Source organism: Pholcus phalangioides, unplaced genomic scaffold (genome assembly GCF_987345545.1).
Source record: "Pholcus phalangioides strain wild (caught in Gottingen) unplaced genomic scaffold, Ppha-v1.0 ptg000002l_1, whole genome shotgun sequence".
NCBI classification, from domain to species: Eukaryota; Metazoa; Arthropoda; class Arachnida; order Araneae; family Pholcidae; genus Pholcus; species Pholcus phalangioides.
Window position 1 is genome coordinate 6011692 of NW_028301595.1, and position 23404 is coordinate 6035095.

At 37.3% G+C, this 23404-nt stretch overlaps 2 protein-coding genes across 2 annotated transcripts; both read left to right on the forward strand.

Annotated features, from left to right (window-relative positions):
- Nucleotides 1–860: 860 nt before the first annotated feature.
- LOC149089137 (guided entry of tail-anchored proteins factor 1-like) lies at nucleotides 861–23057 on the forward strand. Its single transcript, XM_089237428.1, has 5 exons — nucleotides 861–1052; nucleotides 17482–17647; nucleotides 20010–20077; nucleotides 21144–21258; nucleotides 22691–23057. The coding sequence occupies exons 1-5, from the start codon at nucleotides 960–962 to the stop codon at nucleotides 22762–22764; spliced, it is 516 nt and encodes a 171-aa protein (XP_089093554.1). The 5' UTR covers nucleotides 861–959; the 3' UTR covers nucleotides 22765–23057.
- Vps15 (vacuolar protein sorting 15) lies at nucleotides 1052–5549 on the forward strand. Its single transcript, XM_089237418.1, has one exon. The coding sequence runs from the start codon at nucleotides 1359–1361 to the stop codon at nucleotides 5448–5450; it is 4092 nt and encodes a 1363-aa protein (XP_089093544.1). The 5' UTR covers nucleotides 1052–1358; the 3' UTR covers nucleotides 5451–5549.
- Nucleotides 23058–23404: the final 347 nt, after the last annotated feature.

A 23404-nucleotide genomic window follows, 5' to 3' on the forward strand; every position in this document is an offset into this window, starting at 1 on the left:
CCCCAGGAATTTTTCTCTTCAAATCGTTATTTGTTATGTTTTTCCTCATCTTGGCAATTCTGTTTTAACTGGGAAAAAATGTTTTTTGGGAAGTTTTTTTTTATTGGTGGAATCTATTGTGCAGATTGGGAAAAGTGGTGTTGTACCAGAAGTGCTCACGCAAGCGTTTTTTCAGTTTTCGAATCCGGTAACCCTACCGCAGGGATGCTAGTATCTGAGAACGGGGGGGGGGGGGGAGTGAAAAAGTAGTTTTTGTGGCGGCGCCATCTGTCGAAGAGAGAGGTAAACGAGTGCTCGAGTGGCGCTATGGTAAGATGCTCGTCTTCCACTATGAAGGTTATACCATCAAGGTCCATGGGTTCGAATCCGGGCATATAACGTTAGAAGCAAGTTCTTTACCTACCGAGCCTTCATTTCCTACCCAACTCCTCTGGTTGGTAATGGCTGTATGGCGATGTATGACCGGAGTATGGCAAAGCTGTATTAAAAATCTTAAGTCGCTTTGGTGAAAAGCCGCTTGAAAGATGCAGCTTTGCTTTGGTGTAAGGTAAAGAGAGAGGTAAACGAATTTTCCCTACAAATAATCAGGTATGTTAGGTGCTGCCGTCTATATTTTGTGAAAGTGTCCCATATGCAATTTTTCAAACCTGCATTCCCTGGCTTAGGAAACTTCGATGACCTGAGAGGAAAAAGATCACCTAATTATTTCTTATTTCGTTTTCAATGACAGAACTTTTTTGTTTCCTCTGCTCACAAATATGATAAAAATTTATCGTATTTCTGATAAATGACAGTGTGACGTCACTTTTAAGTGATATGATGAAATAGGCGAGCAGACCTCATTCCACTGAATGGCCCGCGCCAATGTGAAGCGATATCTCTCAAGCAGTGTTTGTTTATTATTCACTTAAATCAATTTATAGAGGAAAAATAAATTTGAAAGAGCCTTTATCACTTCAATGGAAGAGAATTTATTCATTGAGCGAACTATATTTTGGATAGTCACCGCTTGTGCCTTTGGTGGCTCGTTCATACCTTTCCTTGTTAAAATGGTAGGCGCATCCATTTCCTACTAAAAAAAAAATGATTGTTGTTGTTATCAATGACGTATTGTTTTAATGTGTTTTATCTCCGCTGGGGGAGTGGCCATGTCAATCATTGCATGACTATCCGCCTTATATAATTGCTGGCCTTCTTTCCATATTCCTCGACATCGGAGAAAGACTCTAACGTCCATCCTTGGCGCGGTGACAAAACAAAAAAAAATGCGCCAAAGTTTGAATTTGGCCGACATAAATCAACTTAGAACCTGAGCAAAGGTATATCTCACGCATGATAAAATTGAATCATTAACAAGAATGGGAAACCAATTGGCTGGAATTGCTCCTCTTCAGATTTTCCCAGTGGAATATTATGTTTCGGATCTCCCAGATATCACCTATGACGCCAGTCTGGGTAGCACGAGGTTTTTCAAAGTTGCCAGAGCAATATGTAAGGAAGGTTTGGCGGTCGTTAAAGTATTTGCTATAAATGATCCGTCTTTGCCGTTGAAGTATCACAGAGATTGCATCGAGGATCTCAAGGAGCGGCTGAACACCTCGACCAATTGCCTACCGTTCCAGAAGTGCATGCTCACGGACAAGGCCGGGATCCTCATCCGACAGTACGTCAAGGACAATCTTTATGACAGGATCAGTACGAGGCCGTTTCTGAACAATGTAGAGAAGAGGTGGATAGCTTTCCAGCTGCTGCTGGCGTTGAACCAGTGTGAAAACGCAGGCGTGTGTCACGGCGATATAAAACTCGAGAATATAATGGTGACCAGTTGGAACTGGGTGTTTTTGACCGACTTTGCCAGTTACAAGCCGACTTATCTTCCTGAAGATAACCCTGCCGATTTCTCATATTTCTTCGATACGTCCAGGAGGAGAACTTGCTACATTGCACCAGAGAGGTTTGTCAAGACTCTTAATGCCGGGGCTCTGAATAATGCTTCTATTTCGAGCTTGGCCTTACCAGATGAAGAAGTAAAGAAAGGTGATCTGACTCTGTCGATGGATGTTTTCTCTCTTGGTTGTGCTCTAACTGAACTTTTCACAGAAGGACATTCCCCGTTCGATTTCTCTCAGTTGTTAGCTTATAGGGGCGATGAATACACCCCGTGGAAAATGCTGGAGAAGATAGAAGATTTAAATATAAGAGGTCTAGTTTTCAGTATGATGGACAAAGATGCGTCAAAGCGGAAGAAACCATCAGAGTATTTAGAAGAGCAAAGGAACAAAGTGTTCCCAGAATATTTCTATTCTGTCTTGGAGAAATATTTGCGGGCATTCGCTAAATTTCCTATTATGTCTCCCGATGAAAGGGTTCATTGTTTGAAGAAAGATGTGAGACACTTGATTGAAGCGATCACAAAATCTGAGGAGCTCAGCATGTCCGATTCAACTGACTCGTATTGCTCTAACCATAGTGAAGGTCTTGTTATTATCGCGTCCTTTTTAACATCTTCCTTGAGGGCGCTGAAGCATTGCACTGCGAAATTGAATGCCCTAGATATCCTGCTAGAGTTGCAGCAACACTTGAGCCCAGATATTATACTGGATCGTTTGTTGCCGAGCATGATATTTCTGATCAAAGACTCTGATCCAAAAGTTCGAGTTGCTGTTATTGAAACGATGACTGAGTGCCTAGGACAGATCAAAAACATCCCGCAGAGCGGTTGCAACATATTTCCAGAATATGTTCTGCCTAATATGATTCACGTCGCCAGCGATGATGCTGTTATAGTGCGAATGGCCTTTGCGGAAAACATAGCTTATTTAGCTGAAACCGCGCTGAGATTCCTAGAAGCTACACAGATCCAGGCTGAGCAAAACGTAGAGAGGAGTAGCAGCATAAGCGAAATAAGATACAGCCATTATCACATATCCTACGATCAAGAGCTGAAGACTCTTCAAGAGCTTATACAACAGTGTGTGACGGTACTTTTGAGTGATCCGTCGAACTCAGTGAAACAAATTCTCCTAGAGAAAGGTATCACTAGACTTTGCATCTTCTTCGGTAAACAGAAAGGTAACGATGTACTTCTGTCTCACATGATCACATACCTGAACGACAAGCAGGATAGTAACTTGCGGGGAGCATTTTTCGATGCTGTGGTCGGTGTAGCCATATACATCGGTTGGCAGTGTTATCCAATACTGAAACCTCTGCTGCAGCAGGGTCTCTCGGATTCTGAGGAATTTGTCATCACCAAAGCGTTAAGATCTCTCGTGCACCTGACTGAACTTGGTTTGATTCAGAAGCAAATGCTTTATGATCTGATCACGGAATCTGCCCCACTTTTGCTGCATCCTAATTTGTGGATCAGACAAGGTGCTGTAGGTTTCGTCTGTGCCGTGGCTAGAGGCCTGAGCTTGGCAGATATCCAGTGCCATTTGATTCCCAGGCTTCAACCTTTCCTGAAGCAAAACATTGTGCAGGTTAATAGTGAGCTAGTGCTCTTGAATTCCGTGCAGAATGCCCTTCCTCGGAGCATCTTCGATTACTTGATCAGATCGTCTTGCCTGTCTACATTCTTGGACTCGCTAAGCGAGCGTAGATTCATACAGGGTCTATCCAAACATGGTCACGCGACTGCATACAGGGAGGTTGATTCGAGTATCAAGGCCATCTATCGCCGATTGAATTCAGATGGCATGACGGACGCAATGGAAGATCAAATACTCGCAATGAAAGATTACCTTCTGAAAGCTCATTCAAAGAAAATAATCGGTGAAATTAATTCCACTGATAAGTCTGAAGACGATGTCGTAGATCTGAGCTCTCTGGAATACATGCCAAAAGTTCGTTCCATGTTGCTTACTTTCGAGAACCTACCTTACAAGAAAGTTATGAGATTGTCGCCGAGTAAGAAGTCACTGAAGAAAAAGACTAACAGTCAAGAATCGCCTACTGTTGTCATGAATGAAGAATGGCAGCATATGTTTGGTGCCTCAGATGTGAGGTCGGCCGAATTGACCAAACTGCGTATGAATTCCGATTCTCCTGTGCGAAATCAGGGTAGCAGAGAATCAACGCCAATAAACATGGCAGATGTCAACAATCCAGAATCCGTTTCTGAAGATCCCGCCTCCCCAACCTTCCTGTTGTTCGAGGATCAGTTTTACATTTCATGCCTGTGCACTCCCTGTCAGAAAGAACTAAACTCTGTCATCGAAAAGAAGCAAGAGGAGTGGTTGTGCGACGAGATATTGAACGAATCTTCCACCTGTGCATTGAAAGAAGATCGATCTGGAAAGCAAGTGAAACCGCCCCGTGGTTTTCTTATAGCACACTTACATGAGCACAAGAGGGCGGTGAATAAAGTTCAATCCATACCAAATACCACGCTTTTCGCAACTTGTTCCAGCGACGGGACTGTCAAAGTCTGGGACTGTGAGAAGATGGAGGGCAAGAACATCGCGAATCGCTCGAGACTTACGTATTCCAGACTCGAAGGTCCGGTCTCTTGCCTTACATCGTGCCAGAACATGCAATCTCTTGCAGCTGCCTCAGACAACGGCAATATACATGTTTTTCGGATCGCTCAGGATAGTAGCAAGCCACAGACGCTTCATACCAGGGTCCTAGATCCGCAGGAAGAAGGGTGTGCAGTTGATCTGTCGTATTTTGATATCGGAAGTCAGTCAATTCTCACCTATGCCACGTTATACGGCTCTTTAGTGGGATGGGATCTACGTTCGCCTGGTACAGCGTGGAAATTAGAGAATCATCCCCGTCACGGATTGGTTACGTCCTTCTGTGTACACTACAACCATTCCTGGTTGGTATTGGGCACTGCCAGTGGTAAGATCATTTGCTGGGATCTTCGATTCCAGCTACCGATCGCAAACATCAGCCATCCTAATGGTTCCCGTATACACACCTTATTGATACATCCGAAACACCAGTCGTGCGTGTTGACTGCAGTGCAAGGCAACAATGAAGTTTCGATGTGGGACATCGAGACGCAAGCCAGGGCCATGACGCTATGGGCCAGTAGTGCTCCACCACTGTCGCAGACCCAAGCGTCTGAACACTCTGTTTATTCCATGTGTTGGTTGCAGGGCAGTTCCGACGCTGCCTTACTTACGGGTGGTTCGGACATGAGGATCCGCTACTGGAACATCGATTGTCCCGCAGAATCGACAGTAGTCGCAAGTGCGATCAATGATCCGGTGTGTCCTGGAGTGGGTAGCTACAGATCGAGGCTCATAGATGGCACCAATGTCATCCAAGAGATGTTCACCCGTTCCAGGTCGCACACCAGCTACGATCCCCCGAAGCGATATCCCGAGGTTCCACAACCTGGACACAGTGATTGCATCAGTGGTCTCTCGATCGTGCAGTCGTCGCAGCTCCTGACCATTTCGGCGAGCAGAAATGGCATAGTCAAAGTTTGGAAATAATTAAGAACTGGATAATGTGATATTATTGTTTTTTATTCTATGATCGTATCGATAATCAATGTTAATTCGAATGTAACAATATACAATTTTTTTTGTTTATTGCTCGTTTTTCTTTATTATGACTTTGTACGAGTTATTTTTTTTCCTCTAGTGTAGCAATAGTAAATCCTCTGCTCGATTATGAAAATGCCAACAGGTAAAAATCCCTAATCATCATTCATAATTGAGTGTCGCATTGTTTCCCAAATTTTTTTTTTGTTGCCCCCTTCATCAGCAATTTTTTCTCTTATCGCCCCCAAACTCCAGTGGACTCATAGGATCCAATGTTAAATCTGTAGCTTCTATCCCCCCTGGACCATTCCATTTCCAACCAGGGTCGATATCTGCCACTTTGGGAAGCAGAATAGGTATCGGAATAGGTAGACAGTCGTTCACGTTAAAAATTGTATGGATGCCAAAGCTGAAGGCTGAGATCTGCAGCATATTTACAGCCGGGGTAGGGGGAGGGGGGGGTACTTAACGGACTATAGCCTAGGGCAACAAGTTTGGAGGGGTGGTAGATTTGAAAAATGAGTGGTTAAGAAAGTGACAGTACGTACCTGTCACTAATAAAATCAACCACTTGATAAAATAAAATCGTTAAAACTCAAAATTGAATCAATACCAATTATGATAAAAATTGTTTTTTCGGGTTCGAAGACCGTCGTTCGTTTGAGTTTGTTCTCAACGTTTCCCCAACACTAGTGGTTGGCATCATCAGGAGAATTGATAAACTGGATCAAAGTCAAGTTTTCCGGAGTCTCAGGTTGTATTTATGCACATAAGTGGCTTGAACTACACTATTGTTTTGCGATTGGTCAGTTGATTCCAACCAGAAAAATATGTGAAATGCTGCGATCAGCAAAAGACCACCGTGACCCTCTATCAACACCGGGGATCTACAGAATACCGTGCACCTGTGGTCAGGTATATATTGGAACCACAAAAAGATCTGTGGCCACGAGAATAAAAGAGCACGAACGATGCTGCAGAATGGGCCAAACAGAAAAGTCGGCGGTGGCAGAGCATGCGCTTTACGACAACCACAGTGTACAGTTCAGCAAAACACAGGTAATAGCTAATGTTGACCACTTCTTCCCACGAATCTACAGAGAGGCTATTGAAATATACAAGCACAAAAACAGCTATAATAGAAGAGAAGAAACTTTGAAATTGAGCAGATCCTGGACACCAGCTCTCAGAAGAACAAGAACCTTCCCCTTCAAGGTCCAGCAACAGAATGATGACAACAGCCAATCAGATAACTCCACATCTCTCGGCCAATCAGGTTCTACCAGCATAACAACTGTTTACAATACGCTGCCAGCCATAGAATCAACTGACCAATCGCAAAACAATAGTGTAGTTCAAGCCACTTATGTGCATAAATACAACCTGAGACTCCGGAAAACTTGACTTTGATCCAGTTTATCAATTCTCCTGATGATGCCAACCACTAGTGTTGGGGAAACGTTGAGAACAAACTCAAACGGACGACGGTCTTCGAACCCGAAAAAACAATTTTTATCAAATGATGGCCGCGAAAACCTTATAGACTAATACCAGTTATGTTATGAAATTTATAATTGATGAAATCAAGCATCATTTCATTCAAAAACATATTTAAAATAAATCTTATGTGTTAAGAGACTGAGTGAAGTGGGATAAACGGCCTTTTCTTGGTCCAATATATCAAGGAAACAACTATTTTCTGGATATTATGCCAAGGTGAACTCTGAAACAACCATAATCCTCTTTATTTTCAAGCTCACCTTGGTATAGGGTTTAAGCTACGGTCGCATTTTGCAAAAAAAATCTTAGAATGCGAAAGAACTGGTAGCCACTTTCGCAAAAATGCGTACAGGAGGTACAGAACGAGCAGACATCCAACCATCAATCATTACATTAGCATTGTAGCATTTTGCTAAAGCTTTTCTCCCCCATTTTCACTTTTTTGGAAAAGGAATTTTTTATCTAGCTTAAACCCTGCCTTGGTATAATATCTGAAAAATGCTTCCTTGATATGTTGGGCTGAGAAAAAGCTATCTCTCTCTACCATCCCACCTGGGGGCCATTTGCTGAAGTTAAGAGAGGCTGCTAATGTCTTTGCTTCAGCACGTCACACCACAGTGAGTGAAATGAGGAAGGTCAGGTTGTGTCTATGGTGACGTGGTAGCATGCGTGCCTTGTTTACAAGAGGACCTGGGTTAGAGTCCCAGCGGAGACCAGATGACTTTTATTTCCAAGTTCACCTTAGCATAATATCCAGAAAATATCAGTTTCTTTGAAACTGAGTGAAACTCTAAAGGAAAAATTCAAACTTTTGGATTATTTGGTCTTATTTTTGGCATCTGGAATTTGTTTGCAAATATTTACACGAACTATTGGAAAAGTTACAGAAGAAACTGGGAACTCGGAAATGAAGATTTCTACTTCTAAATTGAGTAGCTACACCCCATCTACTGCCGTTATTGGCAATTTATTACAATAAAAAATCTGTAAATCTTAAAATCAAGAGAAAGAACTGATCTGAATAAAATTATGTAAAAGTTTTTTTAATGATATTGGAAAAATGACAGACTCTGCCAAAAAAAAAAGACTAATTCAGGTCTTCGAGAAAATGCAGGGTATAATTTTCTTGAGAACCTTTTGTACAAAAACTAAATAGTGGTTTGTTCAAAAAGTATCCGACATAATTTTTTGTTCGTAAACCAATAAAGCTAAGGTAGCAGGGTTTGGTGCACATTTGTTGGCAATCCTGGTGGGCATGCTTGAATTTTTTTTCCTGCCAGACCGCTAATGAATGAGGAAGTGTAAGTGAGCACATTCGTATTTTTGATGAAATAGCAGGAAACAGCACTACTACATTAAGTTTTGTGTGAAGCTTGGGTGATTCCTAAGTGGAAACAATCTGCAAGATTCAACGGGCCTTCAGAGATGAACTGGGCACCCACACTGATGGAGTGGTGCGACCACTTCAAAGATTGTTTCACATCAATGGAGAGTGAAGCATGTTCTGGTAGGCCATCAACATCCAGAAATGAGAACGTAATCAACCAAGTGAGAACTAAGGTGATACAGGATCATTAAATCATGATCAGAGAACTTGCAGACAAGGTGAGTGTTAGCACTGGATTTGTTCATTTTATTTTGACTGACGATTTTGTCTTCATGGGATGCAATGTCAAAGTCATGCCGACATATTTTTTTTTGGCTCTAGTGGCATGGTTCATCATGAGTAGGCAGTGCCACATGGCACAATCATTGCAAAGGAACAATACCAGGAGGTACTGCGTCACAATTGGTGACTCCATTATGGTTAATTCAGTAGCATTGTTGAAGTTCTTCCTGCTATTTTGCCAAATCGAAAATGCGGCACTGCACTCACTCACACTATCTCACTCATTGTTAGTCTGCAGATGACTAGAAGCTTCTGCAGGTGAGAAAAAATTTACATGCATGCTCACTAGGATTGCCCACATTTGTGCACCAAACCACTTCATTGTTTCACTCACGAAAAATAATGGCAGGATATTTTTTGAACAAATCTCGTACACTGCAGTGTTAATTTACTTAACAATAAATTATATTAATAAAATTAGCAATTTGTCAGTATATTTTTTACTATACAGAACTTTCATTCTTAAAAATATGTATTTTTAATTTTAGGTTTTGATTTGCCGCTTATAAAAATCAAAATACTAAATTAAAATCAAAATTTTATAAATTTGGTTAATAAAATCAAAATCATCTGAATAAAAGTGATTTTAAAAAGTGGCAAGCATTGAGAGGCAAAGGCTGACAAATATAATGGGTTGGTTGTTATATTGAATCACGGTTTAATATGTGTAATCTTTAGAATTAGGAGAGTTATTCACTGAAAATTTCTGGTGCTAAGCAGGTTTGGTGTAATATTGGGGTCGTGTAAGGGTTTCAACTGATACTTTTGAACAAATACTTTTGCTATTTAATTTATAATGGACATACATTTTCATAGAAATGCCCTGATTGCTTATTCACCGTAACTTCATACAGGGTGATCAGCGAATAAGCCCTTATTTCAAAATTAAATATCTCTACAACAAAGATCAATAGAATTATGCGGTAAACGGTACGTTTATTAGCAAAACTGTAAGAATGTTGCACAGAAATTTCGAAAATTTAGTTACAGAAACTGTTAACAGATGGCGCTGTAATCGGAATGATACCTATAAATAGCCTTTAAAACGTGCTTCGAAGTATAAAGCGATCAGTATGACTGTTGGATAGTGAAAAGAGGCCAGCGTGTAGAAATTGAAATAATTTATTCCATTGAACAACATGTTTTTTTGTTACTGGAATATCACAGATTAGAACACAGTCCTACGGCAACAAGATGCAGTTTTCAAAACCGATTCAATGTTCCAGTTGGACCCAATGCGAAAACCATTCGCATGCTCTTCGCCAAATTCGAACGGACTGGCAGCGTGGATGATGATCGAAAGGGAAATGTTGGGTCTAGGCAAACTGTAGTCACTCCTGAAAATGCAGCTAAAGTTTCTGGAATTGTTCAGCAAAATCCTAGGAAAAGCATCCAAAGAATTGCATCAGAGACTGGTTTGCAGTACACGAGCACGCAAAAAATATTGAGAAATAGCCTACGGATGTTTCCATACAAAATCCAAAGTCATCAGGCCATACCCATGAAAGCTGTTCGACAAAGGGTTGTCAAAAGCTGTTCGACACATTGCGAATCAGATTCTCACAATGATAGACAATGAAAGATTTGATGTGGGCTGCATCTGGTTCACAGATGAAGCACATTTTCACTTGAATGGATTCGTAAATAAACAAAACTGGAGATTTTGGGGTTCCAAAAATCCTCATTTGTGTGAAGAGAAACCACTGCATTCGCCTAAAGTTACTACATGGGCTGAGGTATGTGGCAGAGGCATTATCGGCTCCTTCTTCGTGTGAGAAACGATTACTACTGAACATTACGTTACAATTTTGGAACAATTTGTCAGCACACATCTAGCGTTGGAGGATCGACCAGGTATCGACTGGTTCGTGCAAGATGGGGCTCGACCACATCAAACAGATAAAGTTTTTCGCTTTCTTCATGAATACTTTGGGAGTAGAGTAATTGCGTTAGATTATCCGAAATCCTGACACAGGAATAGATTGGCCTCCATATTCTCCCGATCTGACTCCTTGTGACTTCTTTCTGTGGGGCACATTGAAAGACACTGTCTATCGAAACAATCCCGCTACTCTGGATGAGCTTGAATCATTGATTGGAGTTGCATGTGATTCCATTTCCGTTGAGACATTGCAAGACGTGATGTCAAATTTCATTGTTCGTTTACGCCACCTCATTGTTACAAACGGTGAACATTTTGAAAAAATTGTGTTCTGATTGCAACGACTGCCTGACTTTATTATTATTTTTGTTTTAGACACCTTTCAGAGAAAGAGTTTTCAGCGCAGAGTGGCACCTGTTAACAGTTTTTGTAACTAAATTTTCGAAATTTCTGTACAACATTCATACAGTTTTGCTAATAAACGTACCATTTATCGCATAATTCTATTGATCTTTGTTGCAGAGATATTTAATTTTGAAATAAGGGATTATTCGCTGATCACCCTGTATAAGCCGCAAATTATTTTCATTCAAAAAAAGAAACACAAAAATAAAATTCAACTTTGTATATTTAGCTAACCAATACAGTGTAACATTTCTACAACAATATAATACTCGATATAATGATAAAACACATTTTCAACAATTTTTTTTTTCAAATCTTTTCTGAAATTACTTATAGTACAATGTTGAACTCTCAATACAATGATATACTTTGCTACGGTAAATCCGTCTATAATGATATTTTTTTGATAATGTGAATACAATATATATATATATATTTCCATATTTTGCTCAAAATCCTCTTGAATTTAATTTTAACTTCTTTTATTTTTTATTTTTGTCGTTCTTTTGAGGGCATCTAATCAATTTTTCATCCCATGATCATAAAGTGTTAATAAAGTTGTTGGTATTGCTATTTTCTGTGTGAGACAAAAAAATAAAAAAATAAATTCACAAAACGCGGGGTCCATGAGACAAAAAAAAAAAACATGTCTGATGCCGAGACAAAGATCTAGCCTAGGGGCCTCTTCTTCAGGATATGAGGTGGGGACATGGCTTTATTACGGGAAAATTCTTAGGACTTGTGGTAGTGTATAGGAATATTCAAACAAAGAAATATTTTTGTTCATATAGGGGTTCTAACCCAGTGGTACTCAACCTGCGGCCACATATGGCTCCCTTATGGAGGTTCCCTAAGATATTCTACAGGGGCCATGGCAGGCTCATCATTTCAACTTTTTCCAGGGGGGGGGCAAAGAACATATACTTAATATATGAATATATATTTCACCCCCCCCCCCTCTGATCCTCCAAATGTTCTCTCTCAACCGCTCTAGAAAAAGATGTATCAATTGATTCTATGAAATGTAAAAAAGTTGCCAAGAAATGGCAATAGGGAGATAGTAGCCCATCTCTAACAAGGTTATCATAAAACTGAGGGAGGAGAAATGTACTGAAATGATAGGAAGACTCCTTTTTCTTTCTAGTGTCTACTGAAAATAGTATATATGATTATTAATCAGGGATTCTAAATGCATAAGGAAACTGCAATTGCTTGCCTGTGAAAGAAAGAGGGGCTACCATTAAGAGAGTTTTTACTGCACCCTAAAAATCAGGCAAGGACAACAAGATATTTAACATTTTAGTCGCATCAACCAAAGTAATAAATCGATAATCATTCAGAGAAAAATTCATCATATCTACAAGCAAGGAATATTCGAAGATCTGATTTAAGGTGAGTAAGTAAGAGTGTATATGTATACTTCCTGTGTATATTATGTATTTTTCTTTTTGACATTCATACACAGTCAAATCTAAGGGCGACCACTTACAGAATGTGGTCGTTATTGAGAGGTCACTGTTGTTAAAAGGTTTGATATTTCTGAATTTTTTTTTTTTCATTGGACTTTAGAACAATCCATATTGTAATTCATGGTTTTCCAAACTTTGTTGCATTGCCCCCTTCTTCAGAATTTTTTTCTCTCGGATAAGATCATATGTTAAACCAGTAGCTTTTATTGCCCCCTGGACCATTCCATCACCCACCAGGGGGCAATATTGCTCATTTTGGGAAACACTGCTATAACTACAAATGGGTGTCTAGAATAGTGATGGGCAAATTATTGCCTGCAGGCCAGATGCGGCCTGCTTAGAGGTTACATCTGGCGCGCTGGCGATTTTTAAATAATAGTGTAGAAATTTTCAATTTCGGTGTTTTAAAAAAATACATTTAATTGTCTGTTCTAATTTTTTTTGCATATGCAAATTATAGTTGTGAGAATTTAAATAAAAATTGATTTAAAAACTTTTGTATACACAAAAAATGGAATAGACCCTAATACACACATACGTTATTAAAATCTATTTTTACAGTTGTAAAAGATAGGCTAAACCATTGTGTCGCATTTGCAATGAAACCGTGGCTGTGTTCTCCCCATCACAAAATTTTTGTCGTTTTTCTTCTTTTGGACTGCTCCTAAAAGAAGTTTGCCTATCACTGGTCTCGAAGAAGGGTGCATTTATAAATTTTTCCCCTATGGTGTGGCAAACCTGCTGTTTTGTAACACAATGTCATTTATTTTGCATTGAAATGTGTTAATTTTGCTTGAAGATCTTTGTGATTTAACACTTTTTTTTTTCACTGATTTCATTCAAACAACAAACTAAGTTCCATGTACAAAATGAAACTGGTTTCGGCAAAAAAATGACAACTTCACAAAAGAAAAATGCATACTGTAGATTGGGGTGACTTGAGTACAGGTTTTGCACATTTTTTGTATTATTTCCCTTATGAATTAATATTTTTTTACTAAACGTGTTGTATCACCAGAAAGAAATTTTTTGTATTTTGTTTAGACAAGGATAATTGTTTTATAACTTATTATAATGTCGAGGAAAAAATTATTGCAAAAAGTCACCCCATCTGAAGGGGGTGAATTAGGTATAAAGTAATAGAGTAGTGTAGTGTTTCTCAACATTTTCTTGCCCATGGGCTCCCCTTGTCTTATCCCGAGACTTTAATCTGGATCCAGGAACGAGACCCTCTCTACTTATTAAATCAGTAAATTCTCGTGAACCAAAAATTTTATGTGAGTGTGATCTGCAGACCCCTGAACTGGAGGCCAGAGAGCTTTTCTCTTGTGCGGGCTCTATGCAAGGCTGTTCCTGAAACCATGAAGCAACTGAATCAACTTCAGCCGGCCCCACCAGTGATGGCTGATAATGCCAGCCGATCTCCCCGTTAAAAAGTCTCGCTGCAGAGAGCAACAGGCCTACAACGTTACAATTATTCATTCATTACACTTCACTGAGAAAAAACTCATATTTTAAAAAATTGATTGCAGGTGTCAGCACTTCACATAATAAGCATGACACTGAAACAAACTTCACGGAAGGCTCACTATACATACATACACATTCCAACATGTGCCAATTCATTGGAAGTTCCGCAGAGGAATATGGACTAGGTGCATGGCTGGTTTAGTAATAGTAGTGGTGGTCGATGGCATAGGATGATCCACAGGCTGATTTGATAAAAGTTATTCACCCTGTTGTAATTGATATTAGTAATATCTGTATGGGTTCAAATAAAATTATACCTTCATACGTAGGTTCTGCATATATCATCAAAGTGAATGCAGGAAATTGAGATCTTAAATGACACTAATGCTGTTCATTCCTGACTTTAGTAAATACTAAAAAGTGAAAAGTATTGTTGGAAAAAAATGTGTTAAAAAAATCGGAACAACAAAAACTACAGGAATGCTCCATAATACGGGAAACAAGTTCATCAAATTGTTTCAGACATTTCACTGGCCCTTGTTTCAGAAAAGTTTTTGAAACACTGCTCTATATTGCCTTGATATTTCCCTTTTCAAAGCATATGTTTCCATCTCGCCCAACTGTAAATAATTAAGGACAAATAAAAGAGAATAAATACACGAATTTTGTTTTTGACATCATTTATGTCTACAATGTAAATCTGCCTAGTGGAAGCAGTTTGGTGTTAATCTTTAAATGTAGTGATAATCTCTTAAATTAATGAAACTTAATCTGATTTTTGTAGTTTCTATAGGGCTTGGAGCCTAAGATTTTCTTATATGCTTTACGAATATAAAATATTGTATTCAACAGGCTCGTAACTAGGTTGGGGCAATCAGGGCCCCAAGCCAAATGCCTCCTCCCCCACAAAAAAAATTACACTTATTTTGCATGTTTCATAAAAAAAATTGAATTTCTTGTTTAAAGTAATCTGCAAGAAAGACTTGCTTCCAAAATTAATTGTAGAATTTAAAAATGAATCATTGAAAAAAATAAGAGAGGGTAGGGGATTTCTCCTCTTTCTTTGAACATTACCTTTTCCAGGGCTCCCAAGAAAAAGGTTGTCCCAGAGGCCCCCAGAGAAGGCACGGCAATGCCCTAATCCTCGAGTCACCCCGCAAATATTAAATACTTCACTAACAAAATAACCAGTGTTTAACAAACTCATTTAATTAGACTATCATCCATAGTTAAAACAATACCCTTTTGTACTTACCAAAGCAAAATTCTATCACGACTAAAGAAGTTTTGCAATGTGTTCATGACACCTTGAAACCCAGGTTATGATAAAAGTAGCCGGGGGAAAAGGAAGATAATTACAAGAGATTTAGGCCAACACACACCTCTTAGTTGTGGAGGCTTACTTTGGTGGCTGGACTTGGAATCGCCTCTTTATTTCATTCACAGTGGCTATGGCTTCATCTAAAATAAGAAATTTCACTGTTTACCTGTCACCCTAGTTTACAGTAGTGCCACTCTGTGATCCTTGCATGCAAGGGCACAACTAGATATTTTGTCACCCGGGGCCAGCCAGAATTTTGGTGAAAATTTTTTTGAAAAGCAGGTAAAGGGTGAATTTGGCAATTTAGCACCCATTTTGGCCCAGGCACAACCCACTTGCTTCCCCTACCCCCGCTTGCTTGGGCAGAAATACATTCTTTTTCAGAGATCAGCATCATCTTCTGGTATAATCAGCTTTTTTTTTGTTATACAGGTCAGTATTTTTAAATTGGTGCTCACCCGAGCTCCATCATTGAAACAGCATGGAAACCAAGGACTCCCTGGACATAGTCACTTGCTATAGTTTAAACAAGTTATGATCCACCTTAGTTTAACCCAAATTTCTACTTAGTTCTTTTCTGAAATGCATCTGGCACCTTCTTATGGAACCGTGTGGTCTGCGGCCCATATTTTGAAAACTACTGATGTAAAGGGAAAAAAACCCTGTGCTTATTTTTATATTGATGTTCAAGGAAGATTTTTTTTTTAAAACAAATCTTGATGGCTATTTTTCTTATGTTTTTTTTTTAAACAAAAATTCTGATTTTTGTTTTATTTTAATGTCCAAAATTGGCGGTTATTCAGACATCCCTATTTGGAAGTTGACTTTAACGTTAATCTAGGGTTATCAGATTCAAAAACTGAGAAAGGCATGTATCCTTGGTGATGTCACTTTTCCTAATTTTTACAACAGGTGGTGCCACTATAATAATATTAATTAAAAAAAACTGCACCCACAGTAGTTTTCCCAGGTTCCCAACTTCAAGGCACGAATGTGAGCCAATCTCCCTGCTTAAAAGTCTCGCCACACGCCACAGAGAGCAACAACCCTACAACAATAAAATTATTCAATAATTACACTTCATTCATAGTGAGAAAAGTTGATGTCAGCACTACACATAACAAGAATTACACGGAAATGAAACTTCACGTCAGATTCACAACATACACATTTCAACATGTACCAATTTGCTAGCAATTCCATAGAGGAATATGGACGAGGTACATGTGTGGTTTAGTAGTAGTAGTTTTTCTAAACTAAAACAGAATTGCTGAAAATAAAAAATGATCCGTCTTTCCTCGCTTGTTCCTCATTCACACAGTTTAGTCAGTTGTATTGCTTTGTCTGGAGCAAGGCGAGAGATTTTCCTTTTCTACCCTCAGAAGTTTTTTTTCTTTGGGAGCATTGCTTTTTTTGTTAGAGACGATTTGCCGTAGGAATCAGCATTGAGTGTTGTTCGCATTGTGGAGGTATTATGCAGCATGATACCTCCATAGTTTGCATCATTATTCTTTTTTATTACTTCTGAATGGGAGAAGTGAAAACCCTCTCCTTCCCCATTTCAGTATATGGTATCAGCTGTTGGGGAGCAAACAATGATATTCTTAAAGTGGTTGTTGCAGTTTTCTTCCAAAGCTGTTTATCAGATTCGGACTACCTTTTTCATATTTTCCTGGAACAAACAGCTGTGGCTGAAACAGAATTATCCCTGCTTGGAGGCAACTTGATTTCTTGTATTCTGGGAACTTTTGATGGTGATTGGTCAAAGAGCGTATGTACAAATGTGTGAGGAAAAAGTAAATATATGTTTCAGTGATAAAAAAAATTTCCTTAGTTAACAGAGAAATCCTTGAACCTTAAAAACAGGTCAAAAGTTAAAATTTTCCAAAACCTAGGAGGACACTTAAAAATGACAAAAAAAGAGGATATCTGGTAACCATATGTTAATCCAACTGGATGCATTTCATTTCAAGGAAATGTAGCTGTTGTTCAGAGGTTCCCCCCCCCTTCCTCCCCCCACCCTTGTTCTGCGCTGACTATTATGGGAGGTTTCACTGTATATTGATACTTCAGTTCTTAGTAATTTTTTATAGTGTAATAACCAAAAATACAAAGATAGTTTTTCATAATACAAGTCATATGAAGCGTATAATTTTTATTTCTGCCATTTAAAGTATTTTTGAGATTATTATGCAATTGTGCAAAGAACGAGAAACATTTTCCTTATGGAGAATTATTTATTTTATCGCCACCTAAAATTTCAGGTTATGCAAATTCTTTTGAGGGAAACCGATATGGAGTCTAATCTTCGAAGACAAGCCTGTGACCTGAAAGCCGAACTTGGCGGCATCAGCATGGTAGATGAATTCGCCAAGTATGCTAAAATCCAAAGAAAAGTGAATAAAGTGACAGATGAATTAGCCAATCAGTGTGAGTATAGTTTCATTGTACTGCAATACAATATAAAAAAATGTGAAAATTTAAAAACATTTATCTATATCAAGGCTTGACAAATCAAAAACAAATCTAGGCTCTGGCTGATTTTTTTAGGAGCCAGAGATTGTTGTTTCAAGGAAAACTGTTCCATAGTAATGTTTTTGTTTTTTTTTGATTTTCTGGAAATTTGACTATGGTGGTTGACGTATTTTCTGGAAAATTTTAAATGCCAGAATGGGTTGGATTTTCGATGTCAAAAACCTACATGAATACTTTTGGATAATGCTTTGAACACTAAGTATATAACATGATGAAAAACTTAATTTTTTTGCATATTACAATGTTATATTATTAAACATTAATTTATTACAATAATTAAAACAAAATATCAATTATAATTTGCAATTTAGAATTTTTTGACATAAAAAGAGTTTAGAACAGTGGTTCTCAACCTTGGGAAGCCCATGGCCTGGTTGAATCCTTTTTTTTGTGAGTGAAAGGCCCGGTCATACACACGACTGATGAGAAATAAATAAGAAAAAATTAAACAGTGAATCACTCGCGCAACCCTGCTTGATTGATGTCAGGGTTGAGAAACACAACCATTCTAGAACATATAAAATATGATTTTATGATTTATTTATCTAAACTATATTAAATATTTGTGTTCAATTTGCTAAGTGAAGTTAAATTTGTTTAAATAGGTGTGATAGGCCATAAGGGTTAGATTTTTGATCTCTGTATTAAATCAGTCAAAAACTTATTTCAGACTTATTTTCAAAACACACTTTTATGTAGATTAAAGTGTTTTTTATAAATATATATATATTTTTTTGAATTATATATAATTACTGAGAAAAAATATCTATTTTTATGCTTTAAATTTTTTGATTTGCCCAAAATTTTATTCCATATAAAAATTCTTGCTCAGCATCTGTTAATATATATTAATTAAACTTATTTATTCTGACCTAAACATTTCTGGTTGTATAAATCCATACTTTTAAAGAGTATTTTTCAATGAAGGCAAAGCTGGCACACACAAAGCATTGTTTTTCATGTTTAGATACAGTTTTTTTGCAGTTGTAAAATCATTGCATTATAAATGCTAGTAAATGTACCATATCATAATCAAACTTAGTTATTCTTACTTTTGCACTAAGAATAACTTATAAGAGCTTCTTAAGCATTATATACAAGTCAGCACTGCCAAAATAAAGGGCATCTTAGTCCTACAATTTAGTATTTTGATTGCTAGATAAATTCTAATGTTATGCAAAATAAGGGTATTGTTTTAAGTATCAGTGATTATCGAGATAATTTAATAACAGAAACCAGCATTACATACACGGCATAAAATAACTTTTTAAACACCTATTTGTTGTAAAAAGAATGCAGCAGATATTATATCCATACACATATATATATAAGCAGTAAAATTTTGGAAGGTCAAGAATCATCTTAAATTGAAGAATATCGAATCACTCCATAGTTTTTCTTTCAGCTTTTATGCTATTCTTTATTCAAATTGTATATTTATAAGAAAAAAAACAAACATACTCACTTTAAACATTACATGCAATTAACATGTGTATTTTTCTAATGGGAGTTTTTGTATTGAAAAGCAGTATTTGAGGTTTTTAACACAACAGTTTAAACTGTGAAAACACTGGCATGCAGCAAAAACCCTGCCAACCCTGGCCAGAACTGATTTTTTATCGCCATGGTGACCTGAAGCCTGGGATTTGTCAAACTCTGGTCTATACTATAGTCGAACCCTAATTTAATGCTATAAATTTGCAGTGAATAAATCAATACAAGAGTCACAAGGCTCAACTGTGATTAATTACAATGCCAAACTCTTTATAGCACCAGAATTCTTTGAAACGGGTAGTGCCATCAAATTGAGGTTTGACTATGTATCATAGCATACTCACAAAACTGAAAAATTAATTTACTTGGTGATATTTTTCAGTTGCGATTCTAAAGGTGATGGATGATGGATCATCACCTGAACACAACATTTTCACACCCAGCAAAATATTGTAATGCAACTCGCTTCTCACAATTGGAGTTGTTGGGAAAAGAAAAGTATGTTAAAAGAAGAGAATGTTAATTTATCATCAGCATCATGCATGCACTAAAAAATATTTCATCTTGAAGTAATAATTGCTTTCTCATCATAAGATAAGATGTGAAAAATATGAAGTTGCTCACACACAGAAACTGGACATAGAACTAGTGAACAATTGACAATTTTCACTTGTTGGGATGCTTGTTTATATGCCTGTTTTGATTTCGTTCATTTAAGTTTTCATACTGCCAAATGTTGACCTTAGTTTTTCATTTCTTTCAGCAAAAATGAGGGCATCCTATGTATTTAAAGTTCGTCTTATTACAATTGGAGCATTATATGCTATTGAGGTGAGCGATATTCTATTTTTTAATAAACGTACACAGAAACATGGATACTTGATAACCCTTGTAGCTTACATGTCATGGCTCATGGCCAACTCAAAGTTTGGTTAGTTCACAAAATAACCAGATGCTTTGCATATTTAGATGAAGTCTGAAGTATACAGGAAATGGTGTATCAGAGTTGATCCCAGTTTATAAAGTTTTACAAAAAACCATCATGAAAAAACATAGTAAGCGGGAAATGTCAATGAGTATTAGTAAGAGTTGGAGTCACGAAAATGTCTTTCCAAGTGGGAATGTTTTAAGCAGGATCCACTATATCAGTGTTCTTTGACTGCCGGGTTGCTAAACATTTACCTCCAATTCATGTAACTGATATATACTTTTAGATTTAATGGATAAAATACAATCTTCTCATATTGTTCATGTATTTCACCAATTCCTTAAAATTATTTATCCTGTGTTTCTTTTTACCTAGTCCAAAAATTATTTAAGGTTGAAGAACATTGATGTACGCAGCATGTGTTGCCTCTGAAATGAATCTCGCTGCAAGAATTTGAATTTTTGCTAGTGAAACTTTCACGAAATTCCAAAATTAGCTATTTTTAATAAATGTGTAGCAATCAATGTATTACCATTATTTTATGAGGTACAATTTCAGAGGCAGTATATGTTTCCTAAACCATATCTTTTATCTCTTCTTCACGGACTGTCAAACTGGAGCGCTGATGGGCAATGCTTCCTATCATATTCATCAGACATTTCTTGCCATGGTTTTTGTATGGATATGGTCTATTTTTATTTTTTCCACCACCCTTTAAATCAAAGTTCTGCGTCACCTTATGGAATTAATACCTTGTAATTAATTCCCAACTCCATTTTGAAAAAGCTGTGGCTCAGAACCATCCAAATATGAAGCTGCAAGCATATTTGGTTATGAACAAGCTTGAAAATGCGGGTCTTTGTCTAATTAGCCCCCTAATGCACGTTAAATGACTGCAGTGTGTCAAACAATTAGATAATTGAAGATTATGTGTTTAAAAAAAATTTTTTTTTTCTTCTCTTTATTTAGTTGGGAATCATCATGATGATAATGTTGAACTACGGCAATGTTGCTATCATGATCCTGCCAGAGCATTGGCTGTATCCATTTGGTTCGATATTGGCTTTTCCTACTAATGTGCCTGGTAATTATGTCTAATTTGATGCAACAGTCTCTTAACAAATTTCTGATGTTTTGATTTTACAAAATCAAGTACTAAATTTTAATCTTATACAGTATTAGTAAATTGCATTTGGATTTTGATAATATGCAGTGAAACTGTAATTTAATGAACTGGGTGTGAGATCGAAATTTTTGTTTGCTAAATCGAATGAAATTGTTAACTTTCGGTGGATATGATCACAAATATGCACTTAGGGACTTAGGACCAATGCATTGTTGGTAGTAAATATTTTACAAAAAATTTAGATTCCATGAAAAGAATTGAAGAATTCTGCAGTGATGCCGATTCCAGTACAGTGGAATAGTGTAGCAGCTAAGATAATTTATTACTCCTATGTGAATATTGATGAAGTTGAAATTTATAGTCATTCTACAAATCCAGTATAGATTAATTGGATAATTTGAATTTTTGGTAATTCAAACTCTTTTGCTGTCTACTTGAGCTTCGAATTAACCAAGTTCCACTGTACTACTACTTACTGTATATGCTTAACTGTACATGCACCTTAAACATTATTCTGAAAAATTTCTAACAAATTAGTACATGCCAGAATGTGTTTTAAGTGGTTGCTCCTGTTTCCTAGATTTCTATTCCATCTCTTGGACTCCCAAAAAAATCTTATATTGCTCGAATTTTATCTGTTACTTCAAAAATCATTTCTCACAAAGAATTTACCCGGAAAAAAGACCACTGTTTCCACCCCGAAATTACGTCACAAGCATAATCAATATAAATTCGCACCATTGCGTCAAATCGTGGAAAAAGTTTCATTTTTACAGGAAAAAGACAAAATTCGTCAAATAGGCGAGAGAACTTGTATCCAAAATCATCATACGTTCCATTAAATCTGTGTGCCCCATTTTTGGGCCTGATGGTGATTTTTTGTTGGCGTGATTTGATTCTAGTGTACTGATGGCAATGATTAGCAAGACAAGACATTTATTTTTAAAAGGGGAAAAAATCCCTACTTTGTTCTTCAAAAATCCTTTTTATGTAGAATTTTTATTGTGTGGAATTTGGGTCAGTGCAAAAATCTTCCTAAGTGAATATGGCAAATGTCTGAATTTTCATGCTATGTTAGTATTGTGTTGAAGGTTTGTGTAGATTGTATTCCGTAGGCAGGGGCATCAGAAGTGTTTCGAACCTGTGGGTGCTCGTCTCTAGTTTCATGTGGGAAACTTTTTATTTCTGAATCAATTTTTAAGGTGCTTGGACCTGTTATACTTTTGGGATTTGTGGGATAGAGTTGAATAATTTTTATTAACCCAGGAATCAAAATTCTATGGTGCTCAAGTACTCACAGCAGCCCCGGTTCTGACGCCACTGAATGCACTCTTATAAAGCTTTTGAAATTTGTGATAATGTTAATGATTTTTATTTCCTCATTTTGCAGGTGGCATAGGTTTATCTGCTTGGTTGATGATATGCGGAACCACGGGAAAGACATTCGCCAATATTCTGACGTAATCGCAAGTCGTTACTCAAATTATTCAATAGTCCTGCGATTTCAGGATTTGATTTTACCTTGAACTTGATTAAAGCTGTAAACACTACTAGCATTGTGGAAGTTACTTTCATTCATCAGGTGTATTTATTCATTTATAATGAAATGTATATATTTCTTATTTATTGTAGATACATTGCGTTACATGTCATAGGTTTCTGTTGAATTTTTTGTAGCTCAAGCAGCTTGCTCCAGAATATATGAACTTTCTTTTTTTTGTTTGAAGACTATGAATAAAATAGATGCAGAATATAAATATCGAAGCTTCATAATTCTGTAGTATCAGTGTTTCTGTTAGATATATTATGTTACAGTAATTTCTTTTCTATTGTCTGCATTTACTGTTTGTTCTCCTTCATCCAACTCTCTTGTTTGGTTTCAATGATTTAGGAAGCTCGTGACCAAACACTTTCTGGTGCCCCCTTGAGGTCCCAATTTTATGTGTTTTGGGGTAAGAAAATTTAGAAAAAATAGACATAGTTGGAATGTCCAGAAATGTTTAATACACTGGTATTCAAAGTTAAGAGAATTTTCACTTGTGGACAAACAATCTCCAGAACTTCTGGACAAATTTTAATGAAATTTGATTTGCACATAGGTTGA